Source organism: Rhinoderma darwinii, chromosome 4, assembly GCF_050947455.1.
Source record: "Rhinoderma darwinii isolate aRhiDar2 chromosome 4, aRhiDar2.hap1, whole genome shotgun sequence".
Classification (NCBI taxonomy): Eukaryota; Metazoa; Chordata; class Amphibia; order Anura; family Rhinodermatidae; genus Rhinoderma; species Rhinoderma darwinii.
In genome coordinates, this window is record NC_134690.1 from 16,203,418 (window position 1) to 16,217,395 (window position 13,978).

General features: G+C 39.8%; 1 protein-coding gene across 2 annotated transcripts in view; it reads right to left on the minus strand.

Annotated features, from left to right (window-relative positions):
• KIF13B (kinesin family member 13B) overlaps positions 1 to 13,978 on the minus strand; it is a 201,228-nt gene that overhangs the window by 70,027 nt on the left and 117,223 nt on the right. For both annotated transcript variants that reach the window (XM_075860868.1, XM_075860867.1), the window contains exons 22-26: positions 5,140 to 5,313; positions 4,497 to 4,654; positions 2,870 to 3,002; positions 1,671 to 1,817; positions 1,326 to 1,355 (exon numbers count right to left, since the gene is read on the minus strand). In XM_075860868.1, the coding sequence (XP_075716983.1) occupies positions 1,326 to 1,355; positions 1,671 to 1,817; positions 2,870 to 3,002; positions 4,497 to 4,654; positions 5,140 to 5,313 (642 nt within the window). The remainder of the gene's footprint in view (positions 1 to 1,325; positions 1,356 to 1,670; positions 1,818 to 2,869; positions 3,003 to 4,496; positions 4,655 to 5,139; positions 5,314 to 13,978) is intronic.

Sequence of the window (13,978 nt, forward strand, 5' to 3'; positions counted from 1 at the left end):
TGAAGTAGTAAGATCAGGGAAAGGGAGAAAATCAAAACCTGGTGTATATTAAAGAGGATTTGTCACTAGTTTAGTAATGTCCTATCTCCTGGCTAATCTAATAGGCGCGGTCACACCGATGATAAAACTGGAAATTGTGTCCCAAAATGTTTATTATTTTAAAGGTTATGAGCTTTTTTCTAAATATGTAAATGAGGTTATACTAGACAAGTGGGAGGAAACAGCAGCGATTCTCCGGAGGTGGAGCCTCCTCACAGCCTCTGACGCTGTCCAATCAGCATGAAGCTGCTTCACACAGCGCAAGAGACTGAGGCTGGAGGGAAGGGGGATCACTTCAAATAGCCAGATCTCCGGCTGTGGACCAGCTAGAACAGCGGTTCTGGTGTCATATAAAAGAGGAGATTCCAATCTTTGATATGACACCAGGATCGCTGTTCTGAAACAACTGGAGATATCACCTGTTGAATACACAGTCGGGAATGGAAGCTGTATACTATATGATCACGCTGTGCTGCTGGGCAGGCAAGGGGGAGAAGCTGTATGCTGATTGGACAGCGTCATACAGAAAGTCACCTCCCATTTGGCAAGTACAGCCAAACTAGGAATATTAAAAAAAAATTCTCATAACTTTGCAAATAATAAATATTTTTGAAAAAAAAAAATCCCACTGTAGTTATCAGCAGCAAAAGCGGCTATTAGATTAGTTAGGAGATAGGGAATTAATAAACTAGTGACAGATCCTCATAATTTTCAATGTTCAGAACCATAAAATATCTGGGCAGGTTCAAGTTTATAGGAAGTCCGGAAACCTACGCAGACATATAAACTCCATCAAGGGGTATGAGAAACAGAATGATGGGCGCTGCTCTGTCTGGTGGAGCACTATGTATCCCAGCACCATGCATGGACCTCCTCACAACTCACATCTACTCTACAACCGGTGGCGGGTGCTCTGTGGTATTGACAAACAAGTTCAACGAATGCACAAGGAAGAGAAGACAAATCCACGGCAATCACCATTCAGTAGAAAAGGGTCTCGATGTATTCAGAAAAGCAGCACTCCAGGATGCGGAGCACAAGCCGGAGGCTCGAGGTCCACATCATAGAGCGCCGATTCACTGAATACATAGAGACCCTTTTCTACTGAATGGTGATTGCCGTAGATTGGTCTTCTCTTCCTTGTGCATATAAACTCCATGCAGATGTCTGGTTGGATTCTGGCTCCGAGCCGCAGTGCTGCAAAGTCTAATGGATCTCACAATGCTGAATATGTTTAGTGTCTGGTGAACGGAAACGAAGCGTGTATGGAGGAACAACTAATTCACCTGGTAGCTGTCAACATCTTCTCCGCCATCCTGCCAGACAGAAAAAAGGGACAGAATTATGTACACAGATAAAAATAATAGATAAGATAGATAGATATGAGATAGATAAGATAGATAGATATGAGATAGATATGAGAGAGATAGATAGATATGAGATAGATAGATATGAGATAGATAGATAGATAGATATGAGATAGATAGATATGAGATAGATAGATAGATAGATATGAGATAGATAGATAGATATGAGAGAGATAGATAGATAGATAGATAGATAGATAGATAGATAGATAGATAGATAGATAGATAGATAGATAGATAGATAGATAGATCTACCACACTCACCTGATGAACATCTTGACCCTTGCCGGTCTTGTTATGAACTATTTTCACACACCCCACGGACACGGACAGTATGGAATCTTCTATAAGAGGCAGCGTTCCAGAGTCCTGTACTGATCGCACCTCCACCTGAAGACGCCGAGACTGACCCTATACCGGGAAGAACACCGACAGAAACATTACACCAACATCTCCACCACTTCTGTGCTGGGAACACAATATCAGACGTTCTGGATTATCAGATGTCGGACTGAAGGAATTTTACCGTACAGATAGAAATATAGGTGTGGAAGAGAAAAAATACCCGGGTGCATGTACCATGGAGAATGACCAAAAAAGAGGTGGCGTGTATCCCTCTGAGGGGTGACCAGTGGGCCGAGGACGGCAGGGGGAGTCTGGACACGAGATTAGTCATTTCTTCCTCTATTATAGGGTTAATACGGCGCAGCCAGCAGTGGAGGAAGGCGCTGAGCTCCTTCCCGCAGAGAGGCGGCGGATGCCAATTACTGGATAATTAGCTAAAAACTTTAGGGAAAAATTAAGAAAACGGCGCAGACAGTAATTGCAGCAACGAGGTGAGAGAAATTGGTTATTACGGAGCTCGGGAGCAATTAGACTCGGCTCAGGCACTTCCTGCCGCCCCTGGGAGAGCCGTTCACTGAATCCTCCGCCGCAGCTACAAACAGGTAAACGCTTCCGGCATTATCTCAATGACTGCTGCTACATAGCAATTCATTACCCAGGTACAGCGCTGCAGACATGGGGGGAGGGGTCATCCGCTGACCCGGAGGAGGAGCGGCGATATAATCACCACCGCGCTATTATTCTCTCCGAACGTGATATCAAAATTCCACCACAGACGCAGAATACAGCGGATGTTCAGATTGTATTTCTCTCTCCCTCCTCCCGTCATTTCTAGTGCACATGGCTACATGATCTACACATCATCAACACAAATCTCTCTCCTGCCCTGGTAATTCGTTACAATGTGTCAGCGCAGGTAAAATGCATCAGTCTGGAGTTCAGGCTGTTTAGCTAATGATTATTTCCACGCACTGACAGCAAGTAAAGTTCTTGAAAATGGAGCGGGATTAAAAGGCCACAACGTACTTGGAAACCCCCTTTAATAGTAACTTGTGCGGTAACAGATCTCCAGCAGGGGGCAGAGTAGAGCTGACCAGTGGCTTATTTGGGAGTCGTACCTGTCTCAGCTGGTAGATGCCTCCTGTTTGAACATCTTTGGCAGGGACAACTTCAACAGGACAGAAATCTCCATTTTCATTCAGCTCTAAGATCTGGATCCACAACTCAACCTTTCGGGTGACCTCACTCCACCTGCGAAGAAACACGGATAGTTCTAGCGAAAAATCCCCACGTATAAATGATAAAATCTCCTTCAATTCTCCCCCATTATTTTAGTAGTTTTAATTATATTGCACAGAGATAACGATTATACATCCGTACACTAAAGGCTCATACAATCGATGAATGCTGACCTCATAAATCAGGCACACAGCCATGTAATCTCCATAGATAAGCATTGCTAGTATTATGGGTTGTACTGAAGAGCTCACTGACTTTACACTTGGCACTGTCATAGGATGCCACCTTTACCACAAGTCAGTTGGTGAGATTTCTGATCTGCTAGATCTGCCCCCGGTCACCTGTAAGGGTTATTATCTGCCCTAGTCACCTGTAAGTGTTCTTATTATCTGCTAGATCTGCCCTGGTCACCTGTAAGTGTTATTATCTGCTAGATCTACACTCGGTCACCTGTGTTGTTATTATTATTATTATCATCATCATCATCTGCTAGATCTGCCCCTGTCCCCTGAATGTGCTAATATTATCTTCTAGATCTGACCTGGTCACCTGTGATTGTTGTTATTATTATCTGCTAGATCTGCTGAGTCAACTGTGCTATTATTATCATCTGCTAGATCTGCTCCAGTCACTTGTAAGTCCTATTATTATCCACTAGATCTGCCCGGTCGCCTGTTAGTACTATTATCTGATAGGTCTGCCGAGTCGCATGTAAGTGCTATTATTATCTGCTAGATCTGCCCCGGGTCACCTGTGCTATTATTATCTACTAGATCTGCCCCAGTCACCTGTAAGTGTTATCTGCTAGATCGGCCCCGGTCACCTGTAAGTGTCCGGACCTCAAATGCATACAAAACCAATAGGATGAATTAGAACGTCGATTGTGAGCCAGACCTTCTCCCCAACATCAGTGCCTGACCCCACCAATGCTCTTCTGGATGTATGGACACAAATTACGACAGACATACTCCGAAAGCTTGTAGAAAGTCTTTCCAGAAGAGTGGAGGCTGCTATATCCGCAAAAGGGGCCTAACTCCATATTAGCGCCAATGGTTTTAGAATGGGATGTCCTTGAAGCTCAAAGACGTGATGGTCAGGTATCCACAATCTTTTGGCCAAATAATGTACTTACAGGTTAAGCAAAAGATCCGGAGCATGACCCCTGCCCTCCTATTTAAAGTGAAGTCCGTCAGGGTTGCACGCTGCGCTATTCGGGTCGTCAAAACTGACAGAACTGTCGATAAGGGGTAAACATCGCTTAGGACATTTGGGCGGCTCCGGATTTTTGACTCACCCTGTATTTCACCTTTTCTGAACAAAACCCACATTCCACCCGCCAGACAAAATAAATAAAATCTACATCGACGTGCTAAAAAGACACGACAACCCAACAAGACATATTGAGAATTACACGTAGGCGAATGGGCGTCCATAATCCTCATATCCCAATGGCATTAACAGGTTGCACAAGGCGAGGACGCAGGTAGGGAACATGTCCCGGCTCACCTGTCTCGTAAACTGCGTGTTTTTGCTTGAATTATTCCCAGATCCCACAAGGCAGGATTCTTACGAGGGTCACTCGCTTTGTGTCCGTAAACTTCAATGGCCAAAGCCCCCTCCGCTAAATAATCCAAGAAATCTTCTGAGATGTTAACAGAAAACTCCTAACGGGCAAAAAAAACATGAAGTGAATGACGGCAGTTAATGAAGTATCGTGCAAACTGGTCTAATAAAGTAAGATTAAAAAAACGTCATGTAATAAGAGGGCGGGAAATGAGTTGTCAGGCATCACTGATGGTCTGGATCTTACAAACCTACAGGCTCTGCAAGGTACAATAATATTTAAAGAACTCTCCTGACCCTGCAGACCCGAAAATCACTTATATACAGAAAGGTATGAAGTCTGACAACTCGGTTCCCGTGCTTCTACTGCAGACAGGGAACAAAGCTGACAAGATTCCCAGCCACTAAACAATCTCAAACTCCACCTAAACGGAATATACCAATAAACAGCGTTTGACATAAAGTTGTGTGCACTGGAGTACAACCATAAACCCCCCTAAATAAAGGTTATATTATCTTACTGGATGAACGTGTGATTTTCTTCTACAATGATTGTGCAGAAAATTAGAGAAGTTATTGTACTCACTTTACAGTGATCAAAGACGACCATGCACTGAGGCTCCTTACTGACAGGAGAGGATGTACTAGGGTCCACCTCAGGGGCCACCATGATTGGCTCCGGTTGAGCATAGAAAGTATAATGACAGAACACAAAGTTGGTGAGATGTTGTGGCAAACCTGTGGCCTGTAGGACTTTAACCTGAAAAGACAAAGGAGAAAACATAAGAACTACTGTTACTACTAGGTCTACTACTACTACTACTACTACTAGGTCTACTACTACTACTACTAGGTCTACTACTACTACTACTACTACTAGGTCTACTACTACTACTACTAGGTCTACTACTACTACTACTAGGTCTACTACTACTACTAGGTCTACTACTACTACGTCTACTACTACTAGGTCTACTACTACTACTACTAGGTCTACTACTACTAGGTCTACTACTACTACTAGGTCTACTACTACTACTACTACTACTACTAGGTCTACTACTACTACTACTAGGTCTACTACTACTACTAGGTCTACTACTACTACTACTAGGTCTACTACTACTACTACTAGGTCTACTACTACTACTAGGTCTACTACTACTAGGTCTACTACTACTAGGTCTACTACTACTAGGTCTACTACTACTACTAGGTCTACTACTACTAGGTCTACTACTACTACTAGGTCTACTACTACTACTACTACTACTACTACTACTAGGTCTACTACTACTACTACTACTAGGTCTACTACTACTAGGTCTACTACTACTACTACGTCTACTACTACTACGTCTACTACTACGTCTACTAGGTCTACTACTACTACTACTACTACTAGGTCTACTACTACTACTAGGTCTACTACTACTATTACTACTAGGTCTACTACTACTACTAGGTCTACTACTACTACTAGGTCTACTACTACTACTAGGTCTACTACTACTACTAGGTCTACTACTACTACTAGGTCTACTACTACTACTAGGTCTACTACTACTACTAGGTCTACTACTACTACTAGGTCTACTACTACTACTACTACTAGGTCTACTACTACTACGTCTACTACTACTAGGTCTACTACTACTACTACTAGGTCTACTACTACTAGGTCTACTACTACTACTAGGTCTACTACTACTACTACTACTACTACTAGGTCTACTACTACTACTACTAGGTCTACTACTACTACTAGGTCTACTACTACTACTACTAGGTCTACTACTACTACTACTAGGTCTACTACTACTACTAGGTCTACTACTACTAGGTCTACTACTACTACTAGGTCTACTACTACTACTAGGTCTACTACTACTAGGTCTACTACTACTACTAGGTCTACTACTACTACTACTACTACTACTAGGTCTACTACTACTACTACTACTACTAGGTCTACTACTACTAGGTCTACTACTACTACTACTAGGTCTACTACTACTACTACGTCTACTACTACTACGTCTACTACTACGTCTACTAGGTCTACTACTACTACTACTACTACTAGGTCTACTACTACTACTAGGTCTACTACTACTACTAGGTCTACTACTACTACTAGGTCTACTACTACTACTAGGTCTACTACTACTAGGTCTACTACTACTAGGTCTACTACTACTACTAGGTCTACTACTACTACTAGGTCTACTACTACTACTAGGTCTACTACTACTACTAGGTCTACTACTACTACTAGGTCTACTACTACTAGGTCTACTACTACTACTAGGTCTACTACTACTACTAGGTCTACTACTACTAGGTCTACTACTACTAGGTCTACTACTACTAGGTCTACTACTACTAGGTCTACTACTACTACTAGGTCTACTACTACTACTAGGTCGTCTACTACTACTACTAGGTCTACTACTACTACTAGGTCTACTACTACTAGGTCTACTACTACTACTAGGTCTACTACTACTACTAGGTCTACTACTACTACTAGGTCTACTACTACTAGGTCTACTACTACTAGGTCTACTACTACTAGGTCTACTACTACTAGGTCTACTACTACTAGGTCTACTACTACTACTAGGTCTACTACTAGGTCTACTACTACTACTAGGTCTACTACTACTATTACTACTAGGTCTACTACTACTACTAGGTCTACTACTACTACTAGGTCTACTACTACTAGGTCTACTACTACTACTAGGTCTACTACTACTACGTCTACTACTACGTCTACTACTACTACTACTACTAGGTCTACTACTACTACTAGGTCTACTACTAGGTCTACTACTACTAGGTCTACTACTACTAGGTCTACTACTACTAGGTCTACTACTACTACTACTAGGTCTACTACTACTACTAGGTCTACTACTACTACTACTAGGTCTACTACTACTAGGTCTACTACTACTACTAGGTCTACTACTACTACTAGGTCTACTACTACTAGGTCTACTACTACTACTAGGTCTACTACTACTACTACTACGTCTACTACTACTACTACTAGGTCTACTACTACTACTACTAGGTCTACTACTACTACTACTAGGTCTACTACTACTACTACTAGGTCTACTACTACTATTACTACTAGGTCTACTACTACTACTAGGTCTACTACTACTACTAGGTCTACTACTACTACTAGGTCTACTACTACTAGGTCACCTACTACTAGGTCTACTACTACTACTACTAGGTCTACTACTACTACTAGGTCTACTACTACTACTACTACTACTAGGTCTACTACTACTAGGTCTACTACTACTACTAGGTCTACTACTACTACTAGGTCTACTACTACTACTAGGTCTACTACTACTACTAGGTCTACTACTACTATTACTACTAGGTCTACTACTACTACTAGGTCTACTACTACTAGGTCTACTACTACTACTACTAGGTCTACTACTAGGTCTACTACTACTAGGTCACCTACTACTACTACTAGGTCTACTACTACTACTAGGTCTACTACTACTAGGTCTACTACTACTACGTCTACTACTACGTCTACTACTACTAGGTCACCTACTACTAGGTCTACTACTACTACGTCTACTACTACGTCTACTACTACGTCTACTACTACTACGTCTACTACTACGTCTACTACTACTACGTCTACTACTACTACTAGGTCTACTACTACTACTACTACTAGGTCTACTACTACGTCTACTACTAGGTCTACTACTACTATTACTACTAGGTCTACTACTACTACTACTACTAGGTCTACTACTACTACTAGGTCTACTACTACTACTAGGTCTACTACTACTACTAGGTCTACTACTACTACTACTACTACTACTAGGTCTACTACTACTACTACTACTACTAGGTCTACTACTACTACTACTAGGTCTACTACTACTACTACTACTACTACTACTGCCACTACACATTTACTACTACTATGTCAACTACTACTAGGTCTACTCAAATAAAATGTTTACTACTACTACTATGTCTACTACAACTATGTCCAATCAACTACTGTTAATTCATACTATGTCTACTAATACTAATATTATGTCAAATACTACTATGTCTACTGCTTCAATTACTACAACTACTATTATGTCAACTACTACGTCTACTACTATGTCCGCTACTATGTTTACTACTACTGTTGTTTACGACTACTTCTACTACTATGTTTACTACTACTACGTCCGCTACTATGTTTACTACTGTTGTTTACTACTACGTCTACTACTATGTTTACTACTACTACTATGTCCGCTACTGTTTACTACTGTTGTTTACAACTACGTCTACTACTACTACGTTTGCTTCTACTATGTCAGCTACTATGTTTACTACTGTTGTTTACTACTACGTCTACTACTATGCTTACTACTAATACTACGTCTACTACGTTTGCTACTATGTTTACTACTACCGTTTACTGTTGTTTACTACTACTACGTCTACTACTACTACTACGTCTACTACTATGTTTACTACTACGTCTACTACGTTTGCTACTACTATGTCCGCTACTACTGTTGTTTACTACTACGTCTACTACTATGTTTACTACTACTACTACCACGTCTACTACGTTTGCTACTACTATGTCCGCGACTGTTTACTACTACGTTTACTACTACGTCTACTACTACTACGTTTGCTACTACTATGTCCGCTACTATGTTTACTACTACGTTTACTACTACTGTTTACTACTACGTTTACTACTACATCTACTACTACTTAGTCTACTACTATGTTTACTACTACTACTACTAGGTCTACTACTACTACTAGGTCTACTACTACTACTACTACTAGGTCTACTACTACTACTAGGTCTACTACTACTAGGTCTACTACTACTACTAGGTCTACTACTACTACTACTACTACTACTAGGTCTACTACTACTAGGTCTACTACTACTACTAGGTCTACTACTACTACTAGGTCTACTACTACTACTAGGTCTACTACTACTACTAGGTCTACTACTACTATTACTACTAGGTCTACTACTACTACTAGGTCTACTACTACTAGGTCTACTACTACTACTACTAGGTCTACTACTAGGTCTACTACTACTAGGTCACCTACTACTAGGTCTACTACTACTACTACTAGGTCTACTACTACTACTAGGTCTACTACTACTAGGTCTACTACTACTACGTCTACTACTACGTCTACTACTACTAGGTCACCTACTACTAGGTCTACTACTACTACGTCTACTACTACGTCTACTACTACGTCTACTACTACTACGTCTACTACTACGTCTACTACTACTACGTCTACTACTACTACTAGGTCTACTACTACTACTAGGTCTACTACTACTACTACGTCTACTACTAGGTCTACTACTACTATTACTACTAGGTCTACTACTACTACTACTACTACTACTAGGTCTACTACTACTACTAGGTCTACTACTACTACTAGGTCTACTACTACTACTACTAGGTCTACTACTACTACTACTACTAGGTCTACTACTACTACTACTACTAGGTCTACTACTACTACTACTACTACTACGTCTACTACTACTGCCACTACACATTTACTACTACTATGTCAACTACTACTAGGTCTACTCAAATAAAATGTTTACTACTACTACTATGTCTACTACAACTATGTCCAATCAACTACTGTTAATTCATACTATGTCTACTAATACTAATATTATGTCAAATACTACTATGTCTACTGCTTCAATTACTACAACTACTATTATGTCAACTACTACGTCTACTACTATGTCCGCTACTATGTTTACTACTACTGTTGTTTACGACTACTTCTACTACTATGTTTACTACTACTACGTCCGCTACTATGTTTACTACTGTTGTTTACTACTACGTCTACTACTATGTTTACTACTACTACTATGTCCGCTACTGTTTACTACTGTTGTTTACAACTACGTCTACTACTACTACGTTTGCTTCTACTATGTCAGCTACTATGTTTACTACTGTTGTTTACTACTACGTCTACTACTATGCTTACTACTAATACTACGTCTACTACGTTTGCTACTATGTTTACTACTACCGTTTACTGTTGTTTACTACTACTACGTCTACTACTACTACTACGTCTACTACTATGTTTACTACTACGTCTACTACGTTTGCTACTACTATGTCCGCTACTACTGTTGTTTACTACTACGTCTACTACTATGTTTACTACTACTACTACCACGTCTACTACGTTTGCTACTACTATGTCCGCGACTGTTTACTACTACGTTTACTACTACGTCTACTACTACTACGTTTGCTACTACTATGTCCGCTACTATGTTTACTACTACGTTTACTACTACGTTTACTACTACATCTACTACTACTTAGTCTACTACTATGTTTACTACTACTACTACTAGGTTTACTACTACTATGTCCGCTACTATGTTTACTACTACATCTACTACTACTTCGTCTACTACTATGTTTACTACTACTACTACTAGGTTTACTACTACTATGTCCACTACTATGTTTACTACTACGGTTTATTACATTTACTACGATGTTTATTACTACGGTTTACTACTACTACGTCTACTACTATGTTTGCTGCTACTACTACGTCTATTACTATGTTTGCTACTACTACGTCTATTACTATGTTTGCTCCTACTACTACGTCTATTACTATGTTTGCTACTACTACTACTAGGTTTACTACTACTATATCCGCTACTATGTTTACTACTACGGTTTATTACATTTACTACGATGTTTATTACTACCGTTTACTACTACTACGTCTACTACTAGGTTTGCTGTTACTACTACGTCTATTACTATGTTTGCTACTACTACGTCTATTACTATGTTTGCTACTACTACGTCTACTACTATGTTTACTACTACTACTACGTTTACTACTACTACTACTAGGTTTACTACTACTATATCCGCTACTATGTTTACTACTACGGTTTATTACATTTACTACGATGTTTACTACGACTGTTTACTACTACTACGTCTACAACTATGTTTGCTGCTACTACTACGTCTATTACTATGTTTGCTACTACTACGTCTATTATTATGTTTGCTCCTACTACTACGTCTATTACTATGTTTGCTACTACTACGTCTATTACTGTGTTTGCTCCTACTACTACGTCTATTAGTATGTTTGCTACTACTACGTCTACTACTATGTTTACTACTACTACTAGGTTTATTACTACTATATCCGCTACTATGTTTACTACTACGGTTTATTACATTTATTACGATGTTTACTACTACTGTTTACTACTACTACGTCTACTACTATGTTTTCTGCTACTACTACGTCTTCTACTATGTTTGCTGTTACTACTACGTCTATTACTATGTTTGCTACTACTACGTCTATTATTATGTTTGCTCCTACTACTACGTCTATTACTATGTTTGCTACTACTACGTCTATTACTGTGTTTGCTCCTACTACTACGTCTATTAGTATGTTTGCTACTACTACGTCTACTACTATGTTTACTACTACTACTAGGTTTACTACTACTATATCCGCTACTATGTTTACTACTACGGTTTATTACATTTATTACGATGTTTACTACTGTTTACTACTACTACGTCTACTACTATGTTTTCTGCTACTACTACGTCTTCTACTATGTTTGCTGTTACTACTACGTCTATTACTATGTTTGCTACTACTACGTCTATTATTATGTTTGCTCCTACTACTACGTCTATTACTATGTTTGCTACTACTACTTCTACTACTAGGTTTACTACTACTACGTCTACTACTATATTTACTACTACATCTGCTACTATGTTTAGTACTACTGCGTCTACTACTATGTTTAGTACTACTGCGTCTACTACTATGTTTACTACTACTACTACATTTACTACTACGTCTATTACTATGTTTACTACTACTACATTTACTACTATGTTTACTACTGCTACATCTACTACTATGTTTACTACTACATCTACTACTATGTTTGCTACTATGTCTACTACTATGTTTACTACTTTGTCTACTATGTTTACGACTATGCTTACTACTATGTTTACTACTACATCTACTACTATGTTTACTACTACTACATCTACTACTATGTTTACTACTACTACGTCTACTACTACTACGTCTACAACTAGGTTTATTACTACTACGTCTACTACTAGTTTTACTACTGTTTACGACTATGCTTACTACTACTACTACTATGTTTACTACTAGTACGGTTTACTACTATGCTTACTACTATTGTTTACTACTACTACTACGTTTACTCTACTACTATGTTTACTACGGCTACATCTACTACTATGTTTACTACTACGTCTACTGCTAGGTTTACTACTACTATGTCCGCTACTATGTTTACTACTACTACGTCTACTACTAGGTTTACTACTACTACGTCTACTGCTACGTCTACTACTATGCTTACTACTATGTCTACTTCTATTACGTCTGCTACTATGTTTACTACTACTACAACTACTACGATTACTACTACTACTATGTTCACTCTACTACGCCTACTACTTTGTTTACTTCTACAACTATGTTCACAACTGTGGTTACTACTACTACTACGTTTACTTCTACAACTATGTTTACTACTATGTCTAGTACTATGTTCACTTCTACATTTAGTAATACTAAATCAGCTACATTTCTTTTAATATTGAAAAATACACCGAGGTCCATTCGGTTGGAATTTACTGAAGTCAGATTAACAATATTCAGCAGGTTCTGTAAACATATAAAACACTTTTCAACTGAAACTAATCTGTTCAATTAGTCTTCAGTAACAGAGTAAGTAGAGGAGCCACAGTTGGACCTCTTCTCACCAGGCTACAGCATTGTGATAATAGGTGGAACAAGTCCGGCTCCAGTCTTCCCTAAAAATTAGACGACATAAAACCCTGAAGTAGACCAGTGCTATGAAGAGGTCCTGAAGAGTAGGTCAACAGACCGTAATTGTTAATCCAAAAGTGAAATGTAACTTTATTGCCTACACCGGAAACTCGCGGGCTCCAGGCCCTACAGCGGCAGGTCTATGTCTCCAGGCCCTACAGCGGCAGGTCTATGTCTCCATTCCCTACAGCAGCAGGTCTATGTCTCCAGGCCCTACAGCGGCAGGTCTACGTCTCCAGGCCCTACAGCGGCAGGTCTATGTCTCAAGGCCCTACAGCGGCAGGTCTATGTCTCCAGGCCCTATCCCGGCAAACCTGGAATTTCAGGCCCTACCCTGGACAGCGTCACGTCATGGCTTGACTCATGTAATTAAGTCAACACCTACTCCCAATTGGGTTTATTAACATTTTGCCTGGTTTCCTACAATGGCCAATCTGTAA